The sequence below is a fragment of the Tupaia chinensis genome, unplaced genomic scaffold (assembly GCF_000334495.1).
Source record: "Tupaia chinensis unplaced genomic scaffold, TupChi_1.0 Scaffold000350_1, whole genome shotgun sequence".
Taxonomy (NCBI): Eukaryota; Metazoa; Chordata; class Mammalia; order Scandentia; family Tupaiidae; genus Tupaia; species Tupaia belangeri.
The window spans coordinates 6,879,933-6,906,623 of record NW_006159844.1 but is presented as its reverse complement, the minus strand read 5'-3'; the positions used below and the strand labels follow the sequence as shown (position 1 = coordinate 6,906,623).

At 40.0% G+C, this 26,691-nt stretch overlaps 1 protein-coding gene across 1 annotated transcript in view; it reads left to right on the top strand.

The window, feature by feature from the left end:
• NPAS3 (neuronal PAS domain protein 3) overlaps positions 1 to 26,691 on the top strand; it is a gene marked incomplete at its 5' end in the record, with an annotated part of 831,631 nt that overhangs the window by 788,828 nt on the left and 16,112 nt on the right. Inside the window, 2 exons of the mRNA XM_027773383.1 lie at positions 12,063 to 12,256; positions 18,219 to 18,325. Coding sequence (XP_027629184.1) covers positions 12,063 to 12,256; positions 18,219 to 18,325 — 301 coding nt within the window. The remainder of the gene's footprint in view (positions 1 to 12,062; positions 12,257 to 18,218; positions 18,326 to 26,691) is intronic.

The following is a 26,691-nucleotide window of genomic DNA, read 5'->3' as shown; positions in this document are numbered from 1 at the left end:
AGCAGGAATCAGTGGTGTGGGGGAAACTGCTGTCGCTGCTGACACCACACCCTCATCTATTTGAACAGCTTTGGAAAGGAAACTGCTAGAAGCTTGTTAAGGAGTTTCCAAATGTGTGACTGTAAATGACTATCTCTAATCATGGCTGAATAAACCAAATGCAGCAAATGAGCTGGTGACACGCACAAAAGTCATATGAGTGTTTTGAATTGCATATGCTGAATGGATAATAACCCCTATCAGTGCCACGGGGTCTTTGGAAGGTTAAAATCCTAAGTTTGATTGAATCGTTTATATGTATAGATATAGACATATTTGAGAAACAATAGAGGGAAATGGAAGAGAACATGTCCTCTGATTTACGCTACTGAATAGTAGGAAGAGTATTGGGCAAGGGATTAAGAGACCTCACCTTCATTCCTGCCCCTGCCACTAACTGATTCTGTGTCCTTGGGTAAGACATTTCACCTCCCTGGACCTCAGTCTCCACCTCTCTATTGTGGGAAGATTGACCAAGGTAGTCTCCAGGGCCCCTTTCGACTTCAGGTTGCAGTCTTTGGGGGACAATGAAGACAAAAGAGATCTTCTTGCATTGGCATGGAGTCATTCACTCTACAAAATGAGACATTTCAAGAGGCTTATTATTACTAGAAACTACTATCATTAAGGATGAAATGTAGGATCGAATTAAGTAGCCTTATAAAATATTAGTCATAGAGTTGTAGGGCAGGGTAAAAAGCATGTAAGGAAATGTCCTGTGCTAATTATTGTTCGACACGTAACATTGAGGTGTGGCAAGAGTACAAACTGCGATAACGGACATGGAAAACTGTAGATGCTTAGGGTATTGGTGATGGGTCGGGGCTTTGTGTTTGAGAAGGGGTCTCAGATGTAGTATAATTAGGCCCACTCACTTTCCCAATGAAGAAACAGATACAGAGAAAGGAAGTCCTTGCCACTGAATACAGAACTACGCACTGCCCAGGTATACTAAGGAAACAGTAAAACTGGCGTCTAGTCCATGTTTGTTCTTACACATATCTGAGTCACAACTACCTAGCTGAAGAGAACTATTGAGCCAGCAGGTGGCACACAGAGGCTAAAGCAGCTGAACCCAATATGGCCAACAGCATGGCTCAAGTCCCAGACCCGGTGACTTGAGAAATACACCAAGTATTTTGTGTGTGTGCCCAAAATCTCAAAAGGAGAATAGAGAAGGGATTGTGGCATGGTCATCCCCTCTGTGAGGTGATTTCTCACATCCCCCCCTACTCTGTCTCCTGGTGAGTACATGTGCCCTAGGTCTGACCATTAAGGAGTTTTATGTCTAAATTTGAATATCATTGAGGATTTTAATTTTTTTTTTTTTTAAATATGACCCACCTACTTGCTTTAAACAATCTTGATAGTCAGGAATACAACTATTTGGGGCTTCCCTTTTAGAGGGATGGCTGCTTTAAAAAAAAAAAATCTCCATTTAGGATACAGCAGAGTTGCCCTTCCCCACTTGACTGCATGGATAATTGTTTTTCATTCTACATCCTCTGAAACTTAGGAAGAGAGGGGTAACTGGCTCCTTATCTGAAAGTTATTCCTCTTAAGGTTCTAATATTTTGGTATGCTTTGTCAAAATGAAATCATTCATTCTCCAACAGCCCTTTAAGATGAGTGAAAGGGTGGGGTGGGCGGCCCTTCCTTGGGGCTGCAGCAAGGCTTTCTCATGGGGGCAGGGTGCTCCCTAGACTACCATCTTAATGCAGAAGAGCACTCACTGTGGCACACACTGCCTTTGAACATTGGTGGCATTTGCTGCAGTTTAGAGTATCTGTGGGCAAATTCTGCTTGCAAACTCAAGAGAAATATAAGCTAAAGACACTAACTTCATACAAGACTGGTTGTCAAACTTGAGAAATGTAAGTAAAACTCACATTCAACAATGGAAACAGGAAATATTTTGTTATATTAGATCTTTCCTAATAAGACCTCAGAGGTTCTAAAGAAACGTATTAATATATTGGATTGTTGGAAAAGACATGACGTATGTTCATTTTTCTGTGCAAAAATGTGTCATGACTTGAGAAGACCCAATAATATATCTCTTCCTCAGATAGTGGGAGTGTGGTGGGAATAGGGAGTCAGTTTTTATTCCTTGCCTATCATAGGACTAGTTCCAAATGTTTTCTTTATCTTCTTCTTCCTAATGTTGGGAAATATACTGAAGTCTGTTATATTAAAAATAAATATAACAGACTCTATCCTTGAGATAGTGGCACCAAGTCACGAGAGGCCTTATGAGGCCGGATGAGGCGGGGGGAGGGGGGATAATACTTGCTCCTCCACACCAAGTGATAGAGGAATGAAAAAGTTGCCCTCCACAGTGGTACACTGATCTTCTGTCTTTATGAAACTTTAATAAAGGAATTGAATCAAATGAAATTTGATTAGATGTATATAGTTCAGCCTTCTTGCTTTATCCCTTAACAGTTTCTCGAAATATTTCTAACAATGGTCCTATTTTACTAAATGATACTTGAAGCATCCACATTCTCAGAAAAGGTGGTTTATATCCTTGGCATATATTTCCATAATCTTGTTAAGGAGACCTCTCCAGTTTAAACTGTCCCAATTAAAAAAAAAAAAATCTTAGCTTTGGAAAAAGAAAGATTATTTTCTCCAAAGGAAACAGGAAATAAATATGGAGTCCAGGTGTATTTTGAGAAGCTAAGGCTATAATTGTAGTTATATTTTTTATGTTATTTATTTGAATTGTGTTAAAAGAGATAGATGGGAAATACTGTTATGTTTAGAGAATACAGTCATATAAGAAGAAAATACTGTGGTTAATATATTTTAAATGTGAGTTTTAAAAATATTTTTTTTATTTTGTTACCTTAGAAAATGTTTCTACATTAAAAAATTAAAACAAACAAACAAACAAACAACAGGGCGATAAATTACCAGCAATCTCTCAGCTCCTCACTGGAACCATCAAATTAAGGGTTAACCTCCCAGGATCCCCTGAATTAATCAGGAACTAAGCCAGGGGCTGGCTAGGCAAGGGGGAGGGGATTGGCAGTTCTCAACCTCCCCCAAGAGACTTCCAGCACAACAGTGCAGCCCACTGTAGTGTGGTCACTGAGAGAATGCAGACCTTTTCACAAAGAAAGGAGCATGGGCAGGAAGCATGCCCTAATCCCCTGTCAGCCAAGAGTTCCTGCTTGCCATGTACCAAAAGGCATTTGGTTATATTTCACAGAGTAGGATTTTTTTTCAGTACTGATTTAATGAACATGTATGTCATCTTTCTTTGCTTAATTAGAAGGCACTCTGCAATGTGCCACTGGGTCATCTTCATTAAGATCTCTAGATTGGTTCAGCACTCTAGATAGAGAGGAGGCTGCAGTTGGCTGGATAGTATGGCCAACGGTTGGCCTCCCAAGCACTAGGAGTGCTTGGTCAAATGCAGATTCCCAGGCCCCTCCCTGGATTTAAAGAAGCTGGAGTTTTGGGGGTGACACCTGGAAGCTCACATTATTAATAAGTTCTCCATGTGATTCTTGTGAAGTTCAACTTCTAAGAACTAACCCTAGAGCAAAGCCCTAATATCAACATTAGATGTTCTAGGCTGTTTTAAAGTAAAGAACGAAATTTTTTTTTCCTTATGCTTTTGTCCCATTTAGCTATTTTAGTTGTTTATGTACTGAGTAAAGTGAGTTGACCTCATCATTAGAGCAGGATGTGCTTGTGCATATACGTGCTGGTGCCTAAATTTGTTTCCCTAAAGGCCCTTAGTATCTCAGGGAGGGTAGAGAGATTAGTCCCTGACTTCTCTCTTTTTTCATCTGCCTTTCATCATCTGGAACATGTTGATATTATAGCCTTAGATCTGTCCACTTGCAGAACAACCTTCGCTGAATCTTTTCAGGAATCAAAGAATGAAAACTACGCTCCTCCAGTTACATTACTTTTCCTGCTCGCCTCCTTTCCATTCAAAAAAAAAAAAAAGAATATCATGGGGTGCCTGAGAAGCAACACTTTTAATTGTAGCCCATTAATACAAAAGGGCTACTTTCTGCCAGTGTTCTTTCTTAACTTTGATCAGTACTCTCCTTGGTACTCAAGGAGTCTTACCTATCTCTTCTCCACCACCAAACCTGCCCTTAAGGTGAACCCATCTGAAACTCTGACATCCTCTCTGGTTCCCACTGGTCCTGGTGCTGAATCTTACCCCATGCTCCCCACCCAATTCTAAAGATTCCTGATCTTAGGAAAATTATTTGGGACAGACTCCCAGAAAGACCACTCCCAGAGTTGACAGGCACCATACCTCACTGGTGACACCCCAGGCCCAGCTCTCCTGTGGCATCACCCTGCGTGCGCCCTGGAAGAGGTCTGCATTGTCATTCAGTCCCTGTTTCTCCCTGAATCTCACCTCCTCCTCTTACCACCTCCTTGAGTAATCAACGTTTCTACCCTGTGTGCGCCCTGGAAGAGGTCTGCATTGTCACTCAGTCCCTGTTTCATTTCTCCCTGAATCTCACCTCCTCCTACTCTTACCACCTCCTTGAGTAATCAACGTTTCCTTCTTCTGTCTTTTCTTATCCCCGATTACTAAAGTCCTATTGTGGCTTATGACAAAGCCTGAAGTTTTAGTTCTAGAGAGAGTTGCTAGAACTAAAATCTGAAATCCTAAAAAGGGAAAGGAAATGGCATATTTTTGTTTTGCTGCCTCCCAGGGGACTAAAGTCTCCTCTGTGGTGCTTGCTTTCATGCACAAGTATCTGATTTTAGCTAAAACTCCCCCCCCCCAATTTGGGTGGTTTTATTTATTTGTTTGTTTTCAGGACTTGTACAAAGACCTAAGTGACAGGAGTCAGATAGAGACAGAAAGAAAAAAGACCTATTAAGGCAGATTTGCCAACCTATGAATAGGGTATAAAGCCTAAAAAAACTCTAAAAATTTGCATGAAGTAATTTACACAAGGTTGATATTCTCATGCTGGTTTATATTAAGTTGTTATGCTGTAGGCTAGATGTTTAGGTTCAGAAGACCTGGCTAAGCCCTTATCTTTCAGCAGGTTTCAGGCCACCTCAAAGCCCCCATCACTTAAAAATAATTAGCTGACTTTCCCACCTGAGCTAGTGATTTGATGATCTGCATGCTAAACCAGACTTCTACAGGGGGAAAAAAGAAGAGAGACCAGAGCGCCAGAAGGAAGCTTAATTTTTAAGGTAAATTTGGATTCCCTTAAAGGACAAGTGAAAATCTCTGAAGATGCTCTAAACCCAGGGAATCTGTAGTTTTTTCGTGCCTGCAGCCTTTTTTGTTCCCCTAGTTTCTTAGCCCTATTCTACACTTTACATTATATGTGGAAAATAATGCACATAATACTTAGCACTTCCTTTTGATAAAGAAAGCGTTTCACATTACTAGAACTGAGATTTATTCCTAAAAGAAAGAATAGCTTCCAGATGTATTTTTCTGCCACAGACTTTTTTTCCTTAAGTATTGACAGAGGGGAGGTTTTATCAAGTTCTTTGTGATGGGCTTGTTTATAATGAGAAGATATTAGTGAGGCACATCGAAGTGTCACCAACAGACAACTGAAAGAAGCATATGGCAGGAAGAGCAATATATATTTGTCCAAGCAATGTGGCTTGTTAACACTCCCACTCCCAGCTCAAACTCTGCGGACATGCACGCATGCATCACGCAGAGCCACTCAGTGTATTAGGGAAGAAGAATAAAAGTTCAACAATGAGTTCATCACTATTGGACAATCAAATGATGCACATTTTGACTTTTTTTTATCAAAGATGAGGGGATTTCAACTCAGAAATGTTGTGCATTCTGCTTCACTGTTGCTGGCATCCAGGCAATGCTGTGCAAGGAGTTTAGAAAACAACAGAATTTAGCAATTTTGTACAGCTCTTCCTGATAAAACAAGAACAATGAAAGGAAGCTTGAGGATGGAGCTCTTATATAAAGTTGAGCTTGGGGCCAAAGAATCTTTTTTAGAAGGCTCTTTTGAAGAATATCTAGATTAGATTCAAGACCAGACTAAAATGTGCTTTGAGAACAGAGGCAGTTTTGCCTGACATTGGCCAAAACCAAAGCACTGTTCTAACTCGGGTATGACCCATAAAATCCCTATTGATTAATTCTCAAAGAAATTCTTATCCCTATTGATAAATTCTTATCAACTTGCTGCTGTATTCTGAAACTCCTGCTTCACCATGGGATCGTAAGCAAGGAGACCAGGCAGTACTACAACCCAGTCAAGGTCACTCCATTGAGCATTTGGTTCTAGAATTCTCTGAAGGCAAGCAGGAATTCCAGGCATCATCACCTGATTCTTTTTCACCACTTTACAGTGGAGGAAATACTACCCTAGCCAAGCAGGATGACTTGCTCAAGCTATCAGAACCAGGACTGAAATTAGATATTCTGTTTCCTAGTACAGTGTTATTTCTACCCCACAACAATCCTTTAATTTTAAAGCCAGTCCATTGTCTTTATTGTCTCTGGCTCTTGACATAATACTAGAATTTAGAGTTGTATATGTGTGTTCCCATTCACTGACTTAGCTTTACAAAGAAGTCAACCCCATTCTTTGGGATGTTACTACTGAGACTGATGACATTGTGGCAAGTTTAGTATTTCCGTTAAAACAAAATTGTGGCTAGAGAAAAAAGGTGCTTAAGAGCTTCAAGAATTTTCATTTTTTACCAAAAACAAATGTGATAGAGCAAGAGAACCTCAATTTAGAAAAACAGAAATCAGAAGTGCTAGGCTTCAGATATACGATTAAGCAAAAATAAATAAAATAAAAATTGGCTGGTCTCTTCTTCATTGGTAATTGCATTGAATTTCTTGGTTTTAACTCCCACCTACAGCAAGAAAGGGAGAGAGGGAGGGAGGGAACAACAAAAACAAAACACAGAAACCTTTCAAAACTTACCTTCAACTATCATCACTTAAGTGCCTGCCTCTTATTTTCAGCTACCCCCTGGACCCCTAGAATCTCCCCAGATTGCCCAAATACAGACTGTTAACAGCGAAATCATCTTCCTCCCGCACTAGTCAGCAGTTTCTGCATTACTACGTGGTCTGTTGCCATCATCATCCTGTGAGACAGGTGTAAAGCCTTGGTGTTACCTCTTCTCCCAGGTCCCACCATGGATTTCTATTCATCGTCTGGGCCATTTTGGTCCCTTCTCTGACTTTTCTGCTGACACCAACTGAAATGTTCCTGGAACCCTGGACTTCTGAATTCCTTTTCCATTCTTTGGTTCTAGTTCTCCTCCCAGAAAACTCCTTTCCCAATTCTATGATCACTTCTTATGTCAACTGATGGGACAAGTTCGTATAGCCTTTCTGACTCATTCACCAAATTCTTCCTACCCTAAATTCCTGAGCATCTTATTCTGTATGGAGTCTTTGAAAGTCCTCATGGCCAGGCTATACCAGGCATTTCAAATCTGCTGAGTATCTGGCACTGGATATTCGTTATCACTTAATCCTATCGGCAGCCCTGTCAGACCTGGAAAATTTGCAAGACATACATAAATGTTGATGCCGGTGCCCCACCCCCTGAGATACATATTTAACTGATGTCAGGTACAACCTGGACATGAGCATCTTTAAAGATTCTTGGAGTGATTCCAATGTAGCCAAGACCGAAATCCACTGGTGTTACTCCAAACCTGTTAGCCAGATAGTCTCAAGTAGTTTTTATCATCTCTGCAACTTTAAAACACAAATCAATGCTGAGGTTCAGTCTATTCCTACCACATTAGAAAATAATTAAAAATCTTCCTCCACTGTAGAGTGTAAACTTTCAGTACGGGTTTACATTTGATTCACCCTAGACCTAGCAAGAGCGCTTGTACATAATATGTTTTAAAAACTAAAGAATCAAGAAAATGCTTTTTGTTAACCTTATCATGAAAAAACCCACCTGCAGAGTACATATTCTCTTGGTATTAGGTTTTTAATCTCTGATATATTGACCTGGGAACAAAGCATGTCATTTCAGCTCTGAGTATCATAGTTGCTTGGCTATTAACATATAGCAATGGGGCATGGGCCATGGCACAGTAGTGACTTAATACTCTGAGAGGCTGACCTACATGAAAAGGTTCTGGAGTCACCTCCAGAGACTGCCTTGAACATCCCAGATGCATGTGTGCCCATGGTCTGAGGCTGGCTAAGGCTGTATGAGGACCATGTCATGAAGAAGACCCTGATGGGGATGCCTGTAGCTTCCTCTTGCTCTCTCTCTCTCTTGCTCACAAAAAAATAAACTTAAAAAAAAAATCATACAGCTAGGAATTTAAACCCTAGCTTTTGACAATACTCATTCCTCTACATCTTAGGCCTTACAGGCAATTCCAAAGTGAAAAATTCAGCTATCTACATGTTTGCATATATACTGTCAGACATGTTTCTAAAATTTGAATATAACCTGTCACATAGGGAAAAGAGCTCTGTTGGCATTATGAAATGAATTTGGAAAAAATACGGTAGTTTAAACCTAATTTTGGGATCTAACAGATCTTTCTTCTCTTCAGTCCCACCCTCCCTCATCCCCAGACATACATACAGACAAGACAAACACACCCTCTGATTGTTCTTTGACATTTCTTGACAACTATTTGGTTACTGCATTGTTAATAATCTTGGTTTTCTTCTTATTAGTTTGTATTGCTTCTCAAAGACTTTTTTTTTTGGCAGAGGTGTTTTTTTTTTTTTTTTTTTTTTAAAAAATTTTTTTTTTTGGGGGGGGGTTTTTTTTTTTTTTTTTTTTTAAAAAATTTTTTTTTTTGGGGGGGGGTTTTTTTTTTTTTTTTTTTTTAAAAAATTTTTTTTTTTGGGGGGGGGTTTTTTTTTTTTTTTTTTTTTAAAAAATTTTTTTTTTTGGGGGGGGGTTTTTTTTTTTTTTTTTTTTTAAAAAATTTTTTTTTTTGGGGGGGGGTTTTTTTTTTTTTTTTTTTTTAAAAAATTTTTTTTTTTGGGGGGGGGTTTTTTTTTTTTTTTTTTTTTGCTGTAGGGCATGTGCATTCACCAGAAAGACAGAAAGTAAGAAATCACTCCCCATGGGTGACAGCCATGCCACAATCCCTTCTTTGCTATTCTCCTCTTGGGATCTTGAGCACACACGCACAGGTGCCCAGCATGAGTTTTAAGCTGTCAGGTCCGGGACTCAAACTCAACTATGTGGGAGTCCAGCAACATAACCATTATGTCATCTGCTGGTCTCAAAGACTTTTAAAATAACCTCCTGTAAATTTTTTTAAAGGTTCATACATGTTTACTTAAGGTAACAACTTCACATCTGGTATACACATCTAATGTTTTGTTTATCATGAATATGCATATAAAGTATGTATAAGCATCAAGTAGAAATGACACATACGAACCAGAAACCTAGGGTCCAAGCTCTCTTTGCCACTTCCATCTGAGGTGACTTTGGACAGGGCATGAATTTTCCAGTCTCTTTCTTTACCCAGAAAATCAAAGGGAGAGGAAACTAAGACTTTCAAATTTTATTCCAAATAAGAAATGTCCATTAAAATAGTCATTTATTAGGTTCTTGGTCAACAATAAATTAATATCTGGTTGGGACCAGCAGTTGGCGTACTGGTTACGTCACTGAACTCCCACGTAGTTGACCGTAGTTTGAGTCCAGGACCCATCAGCTTAAAAACCAGACAGGTCTGTGTGCCCAAAATCACAAGAGGAGAACAGAGGAGAAGGGGTTGCGGCATGGCCCTCCCCAGTGGAGAGTGACTTCTCACCTTCTGTTGGTCTCCTTCACACATGTACCCTATAGCAAAAATTTCTCTGAAAATATTAATACCTGGTATTTATCCTTATTTGGTTGGTATTTTTTAAAGGCAAACTTGATGTTATAGTAAATATGTAGAATCCTTTATAGTGTTCACCTTCGCTCATCCTTTGATTATCATAATTGTAGAATACTATTATCCCCATTTCACAGAAAAGGAAATTGAGACACACAGAGGCTGAGTGATTTGCCAGAGTAACAGAATTACAAACTTGCAAGTCTAGGCCCCCTGATGGACCCACTTAGACACACTTCCACAGTGCCCACCAGCAAAGCTGGAGATCAGAGGCTGGATAAATCTGACATACACATGGATTCCCCAGATCTGCCTTCCCCAAACATTTACTGGCCCAGATGCCCTTAAATTGCTTTAGAATAAAATACCAAGTGAAGATTCATTTAGCATATCATTTCTGGGTGTGTATTTTCTCAAGCATTTATAGATCCGTGTTTTTCCAAGAAGCTGAGTGTTCCTGATAAAACAAGACAGATAATGATAAATGAGCATCTATGTAAGCCTAGCTGGGAGGAGGACGAGGGACTGCTAACACCCCTCCTGTGAAGTTAATCCCATTTCTTTTAGCTATTTCTTTATTAGTTAATGAGGTCTTGCAAAAATGTGTGTCTGTGATGGTGTTTTAGCATCCTTGCCTCTAGGAACATTTTCAAATATTCATAAAGTAGCTCATCTGACCAAAGCTTAAAGCAAAGGTGCATTAAGTATGAATTTAGTCAACTTCAAATGTGGGTGGTCGGAAAGCTGCTGCTGAAATAACCTAAATAATCCTCCTCATTGGTGTTTCCAGACCTGCAGCTCTGGGCGCAAATGTGAAGGGTGACCGGGAAGAGGTATTATTTAGAACAGCTAGGAATCCGAAGGGCAGCCCCATAAGCTTTGATCCTGCTTCCTGACTGACAGTAGTGTGGCTGGCTTTTGGAAAATTGAATAACTTAAGAGAAACAAAAATAAAATGGAAAAGGAATTGCTAGTCAAGCCCCTGGGGAAGAGAGCAGACACTAGATCATATTGTTCCTGGGAGGAAACCAACCGACTTCCCGTTTCAGTTCCTATGGCAAAGAGGGAAAAGTAGAATTTCAAAAGATGGCTTGGACTCAGTGATGCATTTGGATAGGCAAAAAGCTAATGTGGAAACACATTTAGCTGCTAAACTGGGCTCCGTGGCACAGTGGATCACACCAGTCACCTCTATGACCTTGCGGGGTCCATGGATCACACAGCTAGAATACACACACACACACACACACACACACACACACACACACACACACACCCTACTTCATCCTCCTAAAGCATAGCCACACCGATGCTCCATATTTTTCACCCGTTTTCATTTGTGTACCCAGAGCATCAGAAGTACACTTTGGCACTATAGTTCTTCTTCTATGCACAATTTATAAGCAAGGGCTTGTTCAGTTCTGGATTGCCTGGTATGCTTTGATTAAGAAACAAAAAATGACAGCCCAGTATTATTCTTCCTGGTTGTGGGCAAGTACCTCTGAGCTGCCACCTAAACAGCACGAGTCTCCTGACCCTACTTTTGTATGAGCTGGAGGAACAGATCATAGGCCAAAGTCCTCTGACCGTCAACCCCATAAGGCATTGCAATGAATCACTGCATTACTGGTAACTCAGTGCTGCCCTACATGAACCAGCTCTCCTCGAAAGAGCCCATTCTTGTCATTGCTACTGAGCCTTTTATTCACAGCAGTCTGAGGCCTTCTGAAATAACCCCGGGGTGAAGGAGAGCTCTGAGCCACACTTCTGAAAGGAGGTGGCCATGTAATTCCACTCAATTACAAACTTGGAGAGAGATGGGCATCTTCCATTAACAAGACCTAATAATGATGAAAATGTTTCCTTTTGCAGCTCAGTACTCAGCTTTTTGGTCATTTTATCTGGTTATGAATGCTCCCTAAATGTTTTTTGTTTTTTGTTTTTGTTTTTGTTTTTAATAGCAACAAAACCATAATAAGCCTGCCTTGAGAAATGCTCAGAATGTAATATTATTTCTCTTTTGTCTCTTGCCATGAGGACACGGAGAGCATGCTGACAGCCATTATGATTACAGAAGATATCAACTCATGTTGGCTGTTCCAGATATAATTTTTAAGTCTGCATTTCTCAAAAGAAACACTGTTATATCCAGCATGTAAATTGACTGGTGTCCTGTACTTAATGTTCTTTTACAGGTGATTCACATAACAGGCCGGCTACGCCTAAGAGTGTCGCTGTCCCATGGGAGGACTGTCCCCAGCCAAATCATGGGTCTTGTGGTTGTTGCTCATGCCTTGCCTCCCCCTACGATCAATGAAGTCAGAATCGACTGCCATATGTTCGTCACTCGAGTAAATATGGACCTCAATATCATTTACTGTGAAAATAGGTACTTTGTTTTTGTTTTCATTTGCCCTGTTGCACATTGCATATTGGTGAGGGTTTATATTTTCGGCAGTCTGAGGATTTTACTCTCCCAATGAGGCTCATTATAAATCCTGATCTTGTTTTTAATGGCTGCTTGGACTGACACCAAACATGCTTTTTATTTAAAATTTACATTGCTGCCCTGTTTTACATTAGGGACACCAATTGAATGAATTGGGATACCCAGACATCCATATGCTATAAAGAAGACCCATTTTGGCTGAGAACCCAAGAAGAGAGCAGGGCTGAGATGTTATTGGCAAAACAATGCAGTAAATGGTATCTCCTGATGCTTTGGCCTCAAGCTCAAGATGGTCCATGGTCACACAGTCATTAAGCACACAGAGAGCAAATGAGCATTTGAGCCCCCAGAGGATAAAGGACAAAAAGAAATTTGCAGAACTATTAAATAAAACTTTGTCATCCTGAGGATTTCACTTCTATAAGTAATAAATGACTCATCATATAAATGAGTTAGCAGTACTTTCTCATGACTTATAGAAAGACTTTTTAGCCTCTAGTTAAAAAGTCTCCTGTTTCCATTAAGTACAAAACAAGGGACAAGGAAATGGGACAGTGCCTCTTCTGACCTTTCACCTAGAAGACAACAGCCTATCATTGGGCTGACTTGAAGAGAGAATTATGGGTCATGGGGAGAGCAGTGGAGAGGAACTACCTACAGATCAGTCATGAGAAGGAAGCTTTGGAAATACCTTCCGTCCCCTGCTGCCACAGGGAGAATAGCTGAGTCAGTTTGGGGAAGATGCTCGTGTGGCACAGATTGTTGTGAGTCTAATGTGTGAGCCCTGTGTCCTCAGAGAAGAAGTAGAAGAGCAGAATGGCTAAGCGGCTTGGGCCGCTGACCTCTCCAAAGCCTAGCCAAGAGAAAGATAGACAGACCTGCATTCAGTCTACTGGGAAGTGCTAAAAAGGTGGACCTCAAGTTCTAAACCACCCATCATTTCCAGCCAGGAATGATTCAGAGGAAAGAATTCACCACTAGGACAGACACCTACCTGAGCTATGAAGGTTCAGTAAGGAAGATGATATCATAAACATGTTACTATTATTTGATAAGTAGCTAAATCTGCTCTTCAACTTGTTGGAATTTATTAAAAATTCCATTGTTGGGGCCAGCAGGTGGCATAGTGGTTAAGGCACTAGACTCCCATGTGGTTGACTGCAGTTTGAGTCCTAGACCCTGTGGCTTGAAACTGAGGCTGGGTTCATGTGCATGAGTGCCTAAAATCCTGAGAGGAGAATGAAAAAGAAGGGACTGTGGCATGGCCATCTCCCCTGGAGGGTTATTTCTCGCTTTCTGTCTTTCTCTGTCTCTCTGGCAAACACACACATACACCGTATAGCAAAACTTTTTAAAAAATAAAAATTCAGTCATTGTGACAATATACTTGGGTATGTCTAAGGTATTCTGGAATGGCCAGAGAATATCAGGAAAGACAACTTAGCCCAAATAGTTAGCTGGAGTTGACAAGTAGTAATACAGATGATGGCGTTTACTGTGCGTGTACTGTTTACTCAGCCCATCTTATTTAAGCTTCTGTGAGTTAGGTGCTGCCACTGTCTCCATCACCTTGTGGGAGTTTTAATTTAGAGACAAAGGTTGATTGACTTGCCCTCAAGCCAAGGTTCAAACCTAAGTCTACTAGACTCAAAAGGCCCGTGATCTTAGCTAACTTTCCCTGGAGTCCTTTTCTCTTCAGAAGTCCAACTAAATGGCAAGGGAACAGTCAGAATAACCTGTGACAGGGACTTTTCATTCAGATGCCACCATGAAAGAACACAATTACAGCCCACAACACTGTTTGTGCTGATTAATAATGTAGAATGCTACAAAAAGAGATCCAACCAAGAGGGGCATGTGTAGTCAGTGGATGGACTATAACTTTGTTTTGTGAAGACATAGAGCAGTCCTCTTGATTTAGATTTGCCACCACTACTTTCTCCAAAACGAAAGGGCCTCATCTTATTTGCCAAACTTCCAGTTGCCAAACCATCACTTCATTCTCATTTCTGGGATTAATTTGTTAATTCTTTTAACAAGCTCTATGGACCTGTATCATGGTACCACTCTAGTAATTGAGATCAATTTCTATGACCTGCTTTCAACTTTTCTTCCTATTAAAAATAAAGAAAATGTTTTCCACAACACCAGTACAGCATTATTTCCTAAATGAAGATGATAGTAATTATGAAAAGGACCTGCACTAAAGTTAATTGCATATTTGATCCGAAGACAAAGCATGCAGTGTGCAGGGCACTGGGCCGTGTCCATTTCATTCCATTCATTCATTCCTCTCATCAACCTCCTAGGTAGTTTTGCAGGTGAAGAAACTGATGCTGAGAGTAAAAGATGCCATCAAGATTCTGATCCTGATACAGATCATCCCACTGGTCTGGTGCTAGCTACACCTATTTTAAGAAATACTTGAACATTGGTGATATTCAACACAGTAACACGCTCTTATATGTAGAAGGGCTTCAATCAGTTTGAAGGATTTAATTCAAGTAAAGAATAAACTAAAGAAATGCCTTCCCTAAAGGAACTGAGTGGCTTTTTCCTGGGGTTTACTATTTAATTAGGGAATTGTTAACTAGAAACGTCCCCTGCTGCCACAGGGAGAATAGCTGAGTCAGTTTGGGGAAGATGCTCGTGTGGCACAGATTGTTGTGAGTCTAATGTGTGAGCCCTGTGTCCTCAGAGAAGAAGTAGAAGAGCAGAATGGCTAAGCGGCTTGGGCCGCTGACCTCTCCAAAGCCTAGCCAAGAGAAAGATAGACAGACCTGCATTCAGTCTACTGGGAAGTGCTAAAAAGGTGGACCTCAAGTTCTAAACCACCCATCATTTCCAGCCAGGAATGATTCAGAGGAAAGAATTCACCACTAGGACAGACACCTACCTGAGCTATGAAGGTTCAGTAAGGAAGATGATATCATAAACATGTTACTATTATTTGATAAGTAGCTAAATCTGCTCTTCAACTTGTTGGAATTTATTAAAAATTCCATTGTTGGGGCCAGCAGGTGGCATAGTGGTTAAGGCACTAGACTCCCATGTGGTTGACTGCAGTTTGAGTCCTAGACCCTGTGGCTTGAAACTGAGGCTGGGTTCATGTGCATGAGTGCCTAAAATCCTGAGAGGAGAATGAAAAAGAAGGGACTGTGGCATGGCCATCTCCCCTGGAGGGTTATTTCTCGCTTTCTGTCTTTCTCTGTCTCTCTGGCAAACACACACATACACCGTATAGCAAAACTTTTTAAAAAATAAAAATTCAGTCATTGTGACAATATACTTGGGTATGTCTAAGGTATTCTGGAATGGCCAGAGAATATCAGGAAAGACAACTTAGCCCAAATAGTTAGCTGGAGTTGACAAGTAGTAATACAGATGATGGCGTTTACTGTGCGTGTACTGTTTACTCAGCCCATCTTATTTAAGCTTCTGTGAGTTAGGTGCTGCCACTGTCTCCATCACCTTGTGGGAGTTTTAATTTAGAGACAAAGGTTGATTGACTTGCCCTCAAGCCAAGGTTCAAACCTAAGTCTACTAGACTCAAAAGGCCCGTGATCTTAGCTAACTTTCCCTGGAGTCCTTTTCTCTTCAGAAGTCCAACTAAATGGCAAGGGAACAGTCAGAATAACCTGTGACAGGGACTTTTCATTCAGATGCCACCATGAAAGAACACAATTACAGCCCACAACACTGTTTGTGCTGATTAATAATGTAGAATGCTACAAAAAGAGATCCAACCAAGAGGGGCATGTGTAGTCAGTGGATGGACTATAACTTTGTTTTGTGAAGACATAGAGCAGTCCTCTTGATTTAGATTTGCCACCACTACTTTCTCCAAAACGAAAGGGCCTCATCTTATTTGCCAAACTTCCAGTTGCCAAACCATCACTTCATTCTCATTTCTGGGATTAATTTGTTAATTCTTTTAACAAGCTCTATGGACCTGTATCATGGTACCACTCTAGTAATTGAGATCAATTTCTATGACCTGCTTTCAACTTTTCTTCCTATTAAAAATAAAGAAAATGTTTTCCACAACACCAGTACAGCATTATTTCCTAAATGAAGATGATAGTAATTATGAAAAGGACCTGCACTAAAGTTAATTGCATATTTGATCCGAAGACAAAGCATGCAGTGTGCAGGGCACTGGGCCGTGTCCATTTCATTCCATTCATTCATTCCTCTCATCAACCTCCTAGGTAGTTTTGCAGGTGAAGAAACTGATGCTGAGAGTAAAAGATGCCATCAAGATTCTGATCCTGATACAGATCATCCCACTGGTCTGGTGCTAGCTACACCTATTTTAAGAAATACTTGAACATTGGTGATATTCAACACAGTAACACGCTCTTATATGTAGAAGGGCTTCAATCAGTTTGAAGGATTTAATTCAAGTAAAGAATAAACTAAAGAAATGCCTTCCCTAAAGGAACTGAGTGGCTTTTTCCTGGGGTTTACTATTTAATTAGGGAATTGTTAACTAGAAACTAAAGCTTGCTCCTTGACTCTGCAGACCGTTCTTCTCTGCATTCCCTAGGACAGCCTCAGGCAAAGCCCACATCTAATTCTTTCAGAGGAGCTAGCAAATTTCAGAAACACGGATGGATGAGGCTCTTTAATGACATCCTTCTTCCTTCATTTGCAGAAAGGGGGTGTAAACTGTGCTTGGAAAATAGCTAATGGTTTTACAAAACATCAACTCATCTATTTTGTACCAGTAAACCATAGAATCCTTAGAAAACACTCCTTTTATTTCCCCCATTAATCTTACCTTACCAAGAATTCTAGTTTGGCCAAAATTTATTTTTTTAAATTGCTGGACATTGAGAAATACACTCAGTGGGTAGTGTATTTTAACTATATTCCAACTTGTTTTTATTTTTCTTTCTTATTCTCCTGCCTTGGGGTCCAGACTTAACTCCCTAAGGGTGATCTCATGTGTTCCTTAAACGTGTCACTTCTAAAGATTCACTTCATATTTGAGTAGCCCATATGTCATAAATCACAAAAACCACAGGGGTAGTAACAAGAATGCATTACACCTAAAGATATATTTTATTTTAGACTGACCAAAACGAATCTGTACTTGGTAATCCAGAGGGTGATAAGCATTTTGACATGTTTGTGTAAACCAGGCAGATTCCCTCAACATGTTTTCCAATTTGGGTTCTATTTCCCTGTGCTCCTGCCTAAGGACATTGACGTCTGGACAATCAATGACAGAGGCTTACGCACACATAGTGTTGAGCACAAGCCTGGAAGTGCTGCTGAAATGGTTTAAAAGTTTCTGTGTGGAATCTACCACAAAGTACCAGTTAAAAGGGCCAGGAGTGAAAGCTGAGCTCCCAAATGACTGAGACTAAAAAAGATAATACCCCCAGGCATCTGTATGTCTCAGCATTTAAATTATATCCCTTGAAATGCCAATTTGGACTTTGTGCCAAGAAGCAGTTGAAGCCTTTTTTCATGGAAATACCCAATAGAAGACCAATCTGTTTAAATGAAAGGTGTCTCTAATCATTTGGTATAAACATAACATGTTTTTATATTATTATGTAACCTTGAATTATCTTGGCCTGTAATGAGGATCTTGCATTGTTTCTGATTCGCAGTAATTTCATGGCATTATGTCTAAATGTACCCCCCAAAAAAGGAAAAGAAAAACCGATCCAATTATTTAAACACAATTGTTTAATCTAGCACATTTCCTACTTTTGAAAAAGTCTGTTATACGTTAAAGAAATAATCTTATCTAGAAAGGGTTTTTTCCTCTGAGTGCTCTGTCCTCAGACGTAACCTGGTATAATAAAAATGAGACAGTAGATCTCAGTTATTTGCCGGTGTATTTTTTTTCCCTTTCTGAACTCAGCATGTGTTTTCCTCTTTGTAGGATTAGTGACTATATGGATCTGACCCCGGTAGACATTGTAGGAAAGAGGTGCTACCACTTCATCCACGCTGAAGACGTGGAGGGCATCAGGCACAGTCACCTGGACTGTAAGTACCTCCTGTGTGTGGGATAAGCCAGGCTGCTGTCGTCTCTCTGGAATGCTCTTTTGGTTTCAGTGCTGATTTTTCCTTCATCTCTCCCATGTACATTTGAGACAACTGTCAGCGTGCGGTGAGAAAAAGTGAGACATAAATCATTTCAACGTGTGTTGGAATTAGTTTGAGAGTTGGACCTCAGGCCCAGAGAAATTGCTGGATCTTTAGGGGCTCGTCCAGAATTTCATGGTCACTTGTGCTACCTCTCCTGTGAAAGGGTGGGAATCCTTTGTCTTAAGTGCTTCTTTGACCCTTTCATTTTCTAGAGAGCGACTTCCACTCTGAAATTTGCAGTCTCCGTTTCAAAGTATATGTGAGAAAAGACAAGTTCAAGTAAACTGGAGCCTCATAAAAATGCCTACTTGACTAGCCACAAACTGGGGTGAGGAGAGAGCCCAGGGGGATAGGGACAGAGCATATTTTGTGAACAGAGCAGCTCTCAAGGCAGTATCTTTTCAATGTATTTCTGGAAGGAAGGTTATTCAGAGGAATGTGTACCTTCATCCCCAACCCTTGGGAGAGAGAAACTAATCTCAGCTCTTTGAGGACAGCTTCCAGCTCCTGACCTACAGGCTGAACTCCAAGGTACCTAATGTGGCTTGTAAGCAGAGCAGGACCGGCAGTGTTCTGGCTGAGTCCAAGCAATAACTCACACACCCACATCACTGGGCAGTTTTCCTTCAAACACCTCTGGGCTGTTTCCAGTGTACATGGAAGGGACCTGGCAAGAGTGCTGGTCTGGTAGACTGTGTAGGAAGGAGGTGCCCTTTCTGCCCAGAGGCCCTATTATGACCATCAGTAGATTCCTCCTGAATGATGAGGGCCCTACCAGCTATATTTAGAAGGTTCTAAAGCCAGTTCTGACCTTTGATTTTAAATACATGCATGGTGCCACAAATGAAATGCTACAGCTTGAGTGCGACACTATTGTAGTAAAACCAGCCATTGGCCATTGCATCTACCTCCTCTCCCTTTCGTTGTCTAGGTTAAGCTATCTCAGATCTGTCCTGCTCTTTGCAGTTGTTTCCTCATTTCACACTCAGATCTTCAAAAGCATAAGAGAGAGTAAGCTAGCCAACATCTCGAAGTATGAGCAACTGGTATTATGATTTTAACCTGCATTAGCGGCACTGACATGGACAAAATGTGGTGTCAAATTCTGTGTAAACCAGATCTCTAGGAAGAGCCTGCCTGCAAGGCTGCTCTCCAGCAGAGTTTATTCTTAACACTGAGTATGAGTCAATATTGTACATCAGGGATTTAGGGAACACGTCGGAGCAGAGCAGGACTGGTAGTGTTCTGGCTGAGTCCAAGCAATAACTCTCACACCCACATCACTGGGCAGTTTTCCTTCGAACACCTCTGGGCTGTTTCCAGTGTACATGGAAGGGACCTGCAAGAGTGCCGATCTGGTAGACTGTGTAGGAAGGAGGTTGCTAGGAGAGAATAGGTATTATGTATTGCAGAGGCAGATGGCTCTTCAATTAACTGCAAAATAATAATAACAATCCTGCCTCCTGAAAAGAGTCATCAGGTTCTTTGGTGCTGGGAATTCTCAGAAAATGGAGAAAAACCAGGATCTTTGGAGGAAGCCATGGCTATATTTTTGAAACAATATAGGTCAGAGATCCAGACTTTAAAACTTAATAGGAAAACTCAGGACCAGCAGTTAACATAATGGCTATGCCGCTGGACTCCCATGTAGTTGACGGCGGTTTAAGTCCTGGACCAGGTGACTTAAACTCAGGTCCAGCGTGTGTGCTTGCATGCCCAAGATCCCAAGAGCAGAATGGAGGAGAAAGGATTGCGGCGTGGCCATTCTCCCTGGGGGGTGATTTCTCGCTTTCTCTATCTTTCTGGAGAGCACATGTGCCCTATAGCAAAAACCTCTCAAATAGAAAAAAAAACTTAATAGGTATTTTTTAGAACACTATCATAGACATGTGTATGGGGAGAGGTGGATGCATTCTTATTTCAGAATCTCTATTAAAGACTAAATTCAGAACCTGATGCTGACAAAAAAAAAAAAAAAACTTAAAAAAAGGAACTATGTCATCCTCAGTTACTATTTAGAAAACGTCATGCTATCTCCCTCGGATTTGATTTACAGCTTGAAGAAACACAATTCCTCAGGAACAGTGAGCTAGGGCAGTTCATTTCTTCCCATAAAGCAAAGGTCTCCAACAAATATGTTTGATGCCATTCTTTCCTATCTGCTTTTATCTCATTTTCGGTAGCAATAATTTGGAAGTGCTGAAAATAAACTACTCTGCCATTCACTATTGTGCTGTTCTCCTAATTTTTCTGGTGTCTTGCCAACTAATAAACAGAGAAGGTATGCTTTCAAATTCTGTGATTTTTTTCATTACTTCATATTGACATACTGGCTATTGCTTTATGATTTAGCCTACCAATAATGATTGAGTTCACTCTTTTAACTCATACACATGACTTCTAATTTAGAGTTCTTTTAATAACCTTAAACACATGAAAAACAAATAGAATGAACTGATAATTCTGCGCAGTAAAATACACTTCACATATTTAGCTATCATGCTGTGGAATAACTCCACAATGTCAAGTAGCACACAATTAGTAAAACTGTAGGGGGAGGAAAAGGAGTGTTTTGATCCTGAAGAATTTTGATCCTAATCAGATTGAAATTTCAACGTTCTTGTAGTGCTTAATATCTTCAATCACACACACACAAAAATCAAACTGATTCCAATGTCAGATTTTGCATTCTGTGACTGAAATAAAATGCTGAAATATACAAATGCATCTTGCTTTGTACAATAAACATTAACATCATTTTAAAGTAAGATTGAGTCTAAAATTGTGTGATGGAATATCTAATGTTTACCTAATTCTCAAACCAAAGCCAGCCCAGTAACAAAATGACAGAGCATGTAATAAGTCTTGGTTATGTAAACACTGGAAGAAAAGGCAAAGAGCCAGCACAGCATCTTGCCTGTCCAACGCCCTAGGCTGTTACTGAAGGATGCCTCCACTGTGCCTTCTTGGCAGGAGAAGGTCATGGTGACATAGACTCAGTTCAAGAATAAGATAGAATTCTAAAACAAAGGAGTGGTTAAAAAATAAACCCCATTAACTATTTAGCTTTTCTTCCTAGAGCTATTGGCACAATTCCTGGTTCCAACCATGAAAGACAGGCCTTAGTCATCTGATAATATTTCTGATATGTTGATGTCTGTCTTTATGTTTCAGTTGATGAATAAAAAATGTTTAAAGGCTCAAAAATCTTTGATAACTGAAAGTACTATACTTATCATTTGTCTCTGTTTTCCTAGCCTAGTAAATCCATAATGAACTTGTCTCTAAAATAAGAAAAGTAAAAGGGACTCTCAACGGCACCAGGATTTGACAACTCTGATAAACTGAACCAAGAGCTTCGAACCATCAGATTTCTCACTAGATTAACATGAGATGCCTGATAGTCCATGGATTTCAACATAAAGACTCACTAAGAAGCACATTATCAAGAACAACATGGTGGGTTAGTGACAGGATACGAGGATTCTAAAACCAAGGGAGTTGTAGGGCCCCTTCTTTCACACTTGTGTGCAAAGAACTGAAGACCTCTGTGATTTCTTTTCTATAGACCCAATTTCATTGATTCTTCAGGCCAAATTGACCAAACTAACATTTCAAGGTTAGAATTTTAAACCACTCTCAGTAGTAATCATTTGGACATCTTTACCTCTCCATCCCTCCAGCTCTCTAATGCTCACAAGGTACTGACCTCGAGATGATCAGTCATCTCCCTAGAGTCACCCACTCCAATTGCCTAGAAACTGTGTTACTGTTGAATTATGAGAGAGGTTTCAGCACAACCAGATACCACTCTACCTCTGTCCAAAAAAATAGAATGCTAAGCCAAACCAACATACATGCTTTGCATTTCTTTTTATTCCCATATAATGCAGCCTCTTGTCTATAGAAGTTGCCGAATTTGTCTTGAGCTATTCCAAGGCTGCTTCATGGGTCATTTCAGCAACAACTCTCTAAAATCATAGAGTGCACTGGGAAAAACTCCCTTTTTCTCCTTGCAATGTTGTACTCCTCTAGCAAAGCTCAAGGCTCTGGAGCTGCAAAGTTTCAGAAAAAAGGAATCATAGAATACAGGTATAGGGGCAGCTTTCCCTTCCTAGCACCTTTCCCAGAGTGAAAAAGCTGAGGAAGAGTTATTTCAAAAAGAGAGAAGGATTTTAGACTGTCTGTAAGATCATGTGAAGTTAAGAAGCATGAGCTACCCAATATACTTGGGGAATGTTAAAATATAATAATATGGTAACTTAATTTTTTTTCTAAATTACAAATTCCTATATTTCCTAACAAAACTAATATACAGCTACCTGGCTTAACAGCATTCCATGCTGTTTTGCATCAATAACCTCTACACTTCCCTCCTGAAGGCGTCTCATCGCCAAATGCAAGCAGACTGCTTAATGCAGGACTAATTAGTATATCCCCTTCCAGTCTGCAGGCCCTCCATTGTAATTCCTTCCCAGCTCATTTTTTCCCACAACGAAGCATCAATCAAAGTAAGTGCCCTGCCTGCCTAGGCAACACAAGATGTCTTCCATGCATTTGTCATCTGCCACACAAACAAAGGGGGAATTTAATTGTTGATTTGGGTATGCAGCCATTGCACACAGTGAAGGAAGCTGCAAGTAAAAGAAGAAGGGAAGGTATGAAGTTTGATGGGTGGGCCAAATGCTGATAGTGTGAAGGACTTTATGTTTTGTTTTGTGATCTTAGTCTTTCTTCAAGTCTGGGTCTTCGAGGATTTAGCTGCAACCTGGTCATTGACTGGACATTTTCCCAAAGCAAATGAGTTTTCCCACTTCTTCTATATGAATGTGAAAATGCTCATGAAAGGAAATGTGTGTAAAAGCTATCAAGTCTGACTGTCTTCAGAAGTCAGGTTGGCCTATACTGCTTGCCTGTCCATTAGCTGAAAAGACTGTCACATGAAGACAAGATAAAACTAGGTTTTTATGCAGGAGTGAATTAGTACTGTATTACCATTATAGGTTTGTTTGCGTTTTTTTTTCTTTTTTCAGCAAATGCTAACTTTGGCGTTTCAAGACTATAGGCTGCCTAAAACAGAAAACAGACCAGCAAGAGGGCTTAATTCCCAGCTAGACATCCCTGCTCTTCATGCCCCATAGTGTGGTCTGTATAGCAGCTCTACTGGCATCCCCTGGGAGCTTAAAGAAATGCAGAATTTCAGGCTAACCTCAAACTTGCCAGTCAGACTCTTCACTTTAGCAAGGTCCCCGGATGACTGCCATTCATGTTAAAACTTAAGAAGTACTGACTAAGACCAGCTCTGTAGCCTAGCAGTTGGGGGAGTTAGATCCTATGTGGCCAACTGCAGTTGCATCCTGGCACAGGCAGCTTGAAAAGTAAGCCATGCATATGTGTGTGCTCAAAATCCAAATGGAATGGAGTAGAGGTGAAGGAATTGTGGTATGACCACACCCCATTAGGCGGTGCTTTCTCCCTCCCCTCTCTCTGTCGCTTAGCAAGTGCACACGTACCCTCTGGCCATTAAACAAACAAAGCAAAGAAGTACTGACCATACTGGTATTTAGAAGGCACTGTTTTACATGGAGTAAACAGTAAATACAAACTGACTCATTATCTTAAGGATGTCATTTTCCTGTCAAGTTGGGTGAATTGTATTAAGTGTATTAGGATGTTGGCAAAGTCATGATGTATTTTTCTGTTTTTCTATACTAAACTGTGTCATGAATTTCTTAACAATCCAATAATAAAATGCAAATAGTGAACTGGCTCTAAGGGTATCTGAATGAGTGTTCAAGCAAAATGAGAGTGTGATTACTTGATAAAGCAACTAGTTTCTTTATAGACAAAGTTTTAAATATCAGTGAAGAAAATTAACAGAGTATAAATAGTAATAAGCAAAAGGAAATCTTTAGTTCCCCCCATGTTAATATTTTCCTATGTGTACTTGATTGCATGTACCAATATGAACAGTAATGCTTTATAAGTTGATAGTAATACTTTAATTAAAGTTTATTTTGGTGCCAAGAAAATTTTTAAATCCAGGCATAGTTTAGATGCACATTTTCCATGATCTTTTTGAAGAGCCCATCTAGTAGTAGAAAACACACCATGAAACAACCAATTCTGAAGAGGTGGCACAAAATGAAGACCATTAAGGTGTATAAACAGGGCCAGCAGGTGGAGTAATCGTTAAGACTCCTATATGCTCAACATTGAGTCCAGGACTTGGGGGCTTAAAAATCACATAAGGCATGTGTGCATGTGTGCCCAAAGTCCATAGAGGAGAATGAAAGAGAATGAACTGCACTGTCTGTCTGTCTCTGTCTCTGTCTCTCTCTCTCTCTCACCAGTACATCATACACCCTACAGCAAAAGCCTAAAACAATTAAAAGATAAGAAGTATAAGCAAAACTCAGAAACCCCAGAGGTGGGCACAACCAAGGGAAGGATAGAACAGAAAACAAGGCCCAGGGGAGGCAGATTTTCCATGGACCTTGAAAGAGGATATGAGAAGCCAAGAGGGCAGAATATATAGAAGGGTGTCAAAGGCATTGTGGGCTTCAAAGAGCATGAGAGGGGCATGGAATACAAACACATGATCTTTCTCATGTCCCCAGAGAGTCAGCCAGAACTTTGGTTTGACTGTCAATTCCAGTACAATTTTCACATGGATTCTCGGTCTACCCCTTATTACTATTTCAATTACTTTTATTATAGTTTTTTTAAAATACTCTTATATTTGACATAAATAATCCATTGTTCTTATAAGGCATGATCAGGAAAAAAAAACTTCTAAATTATTCATTTTAACCTAAATCAACCTAAATAAAATCAATTCTATTACTTATAATAGCATCTTGTTCATAATCTTATATAAACTAGTTTTTAAAGTGCTTCTTTCAAAGATCTATTTAATGACACCCTCCGTATCTTAAAAAAAAAAAAAAACCTACTTACTCAAAGTTGTTTTTTTTTAATTTTTTTTATGTCAAATGAGCAGCATAGGATTCAACTTGTATATGTGTCTAGAATATAGCAGTTTTTCATAAACATAGGGTTAACTAAAGATCAGGCTATTTGAATCTCTTTATGAACTCCCAGTTTCCTGGCTTTCTAAAGTTTTTGGTGGGGTGTATCAGCTAGAATGCATCTGGTTATAAGTAACAGAAAATCCAACTAAAATAATTTAAACTTCCTCTGTAATTCTCTTATCTTTCTCTCCATGATCAAAAGATAGCTAAGCACTGTCAGTCATCAATTTCTCATGGGGCAATGTCCAGAGTCAGAAAAGAGTGGATTGCTGTTTTTGTGTTCGCTTTTCAGAGCCAAGAAAACATGTCCAAAAAGCCCACAGTAGAGAGAATTCTCTTTTCTATCTCGTAGTCCAACATTTCATCAAATGGCCAAACCTAAGGCACACCCTGGTAAGGAGATGGAATTACCATGTGTGGTTTAAACAATCAAGGTTTATCCCACCAGGACTTGGGAGGAGGCCATCAGACATAAAGCCTGGACTTAGGGTTCTGTTACCCGGAAGGCACAGGCAGAAGAGACCTTCAGTGGACCATCAACAATGAACATTACATCAAAAAATCTGTAATTGTTTCACCATAAATACTTGGATTTTTAAAAATCGATTTAACAGATGAACAAATAGAATTTGAGCATCTTTAAATAGATCTCATTTTACAAAACACTCATGTTTGTGTCCTATGCCTTATCACTTACGTATTTCTTTTTAAAGATGCTTAGTGGATTTAGTTAAATCACTACATCGGAAACATGGAGTCCACTAGACATAGGATAAACCTGAGTGTAAGATCCACTCCCTCCCTACTGCTGGCTTTCAGTTCTCCTTACATCCTAACCAGCTTAACTGCCCTACTCTCCCATGTTAACAAGGAAGGATTCCCACAGCCATAGATCCTCAGTGCTTCCATAGACCTACAGGTGTCACTGTTACAAGTTTATCAGTGAAAACAATTGATAGTCATCTCCTTCCCATTCAAAGGCAAGTAGAGGTTAATCCCTATTATTAGAGTGAAGAAAACTTTTAAACATCCCACAGCAGCTTCATTGTCCAATGTTTCTCTATTCCAACCTAAACCACCCGCTGGTGAGGTGCATGTGGTTATCATAACCACTAAGATCACTATAGGAGGGCAGGCCCAGGACAGATTCTGCTCACTCTGCCATGTCCCTGGTGCCTGGCACAGAGTAAGCGCAAGTATGTACTGAATGATTGAATTCATCTACTCTTT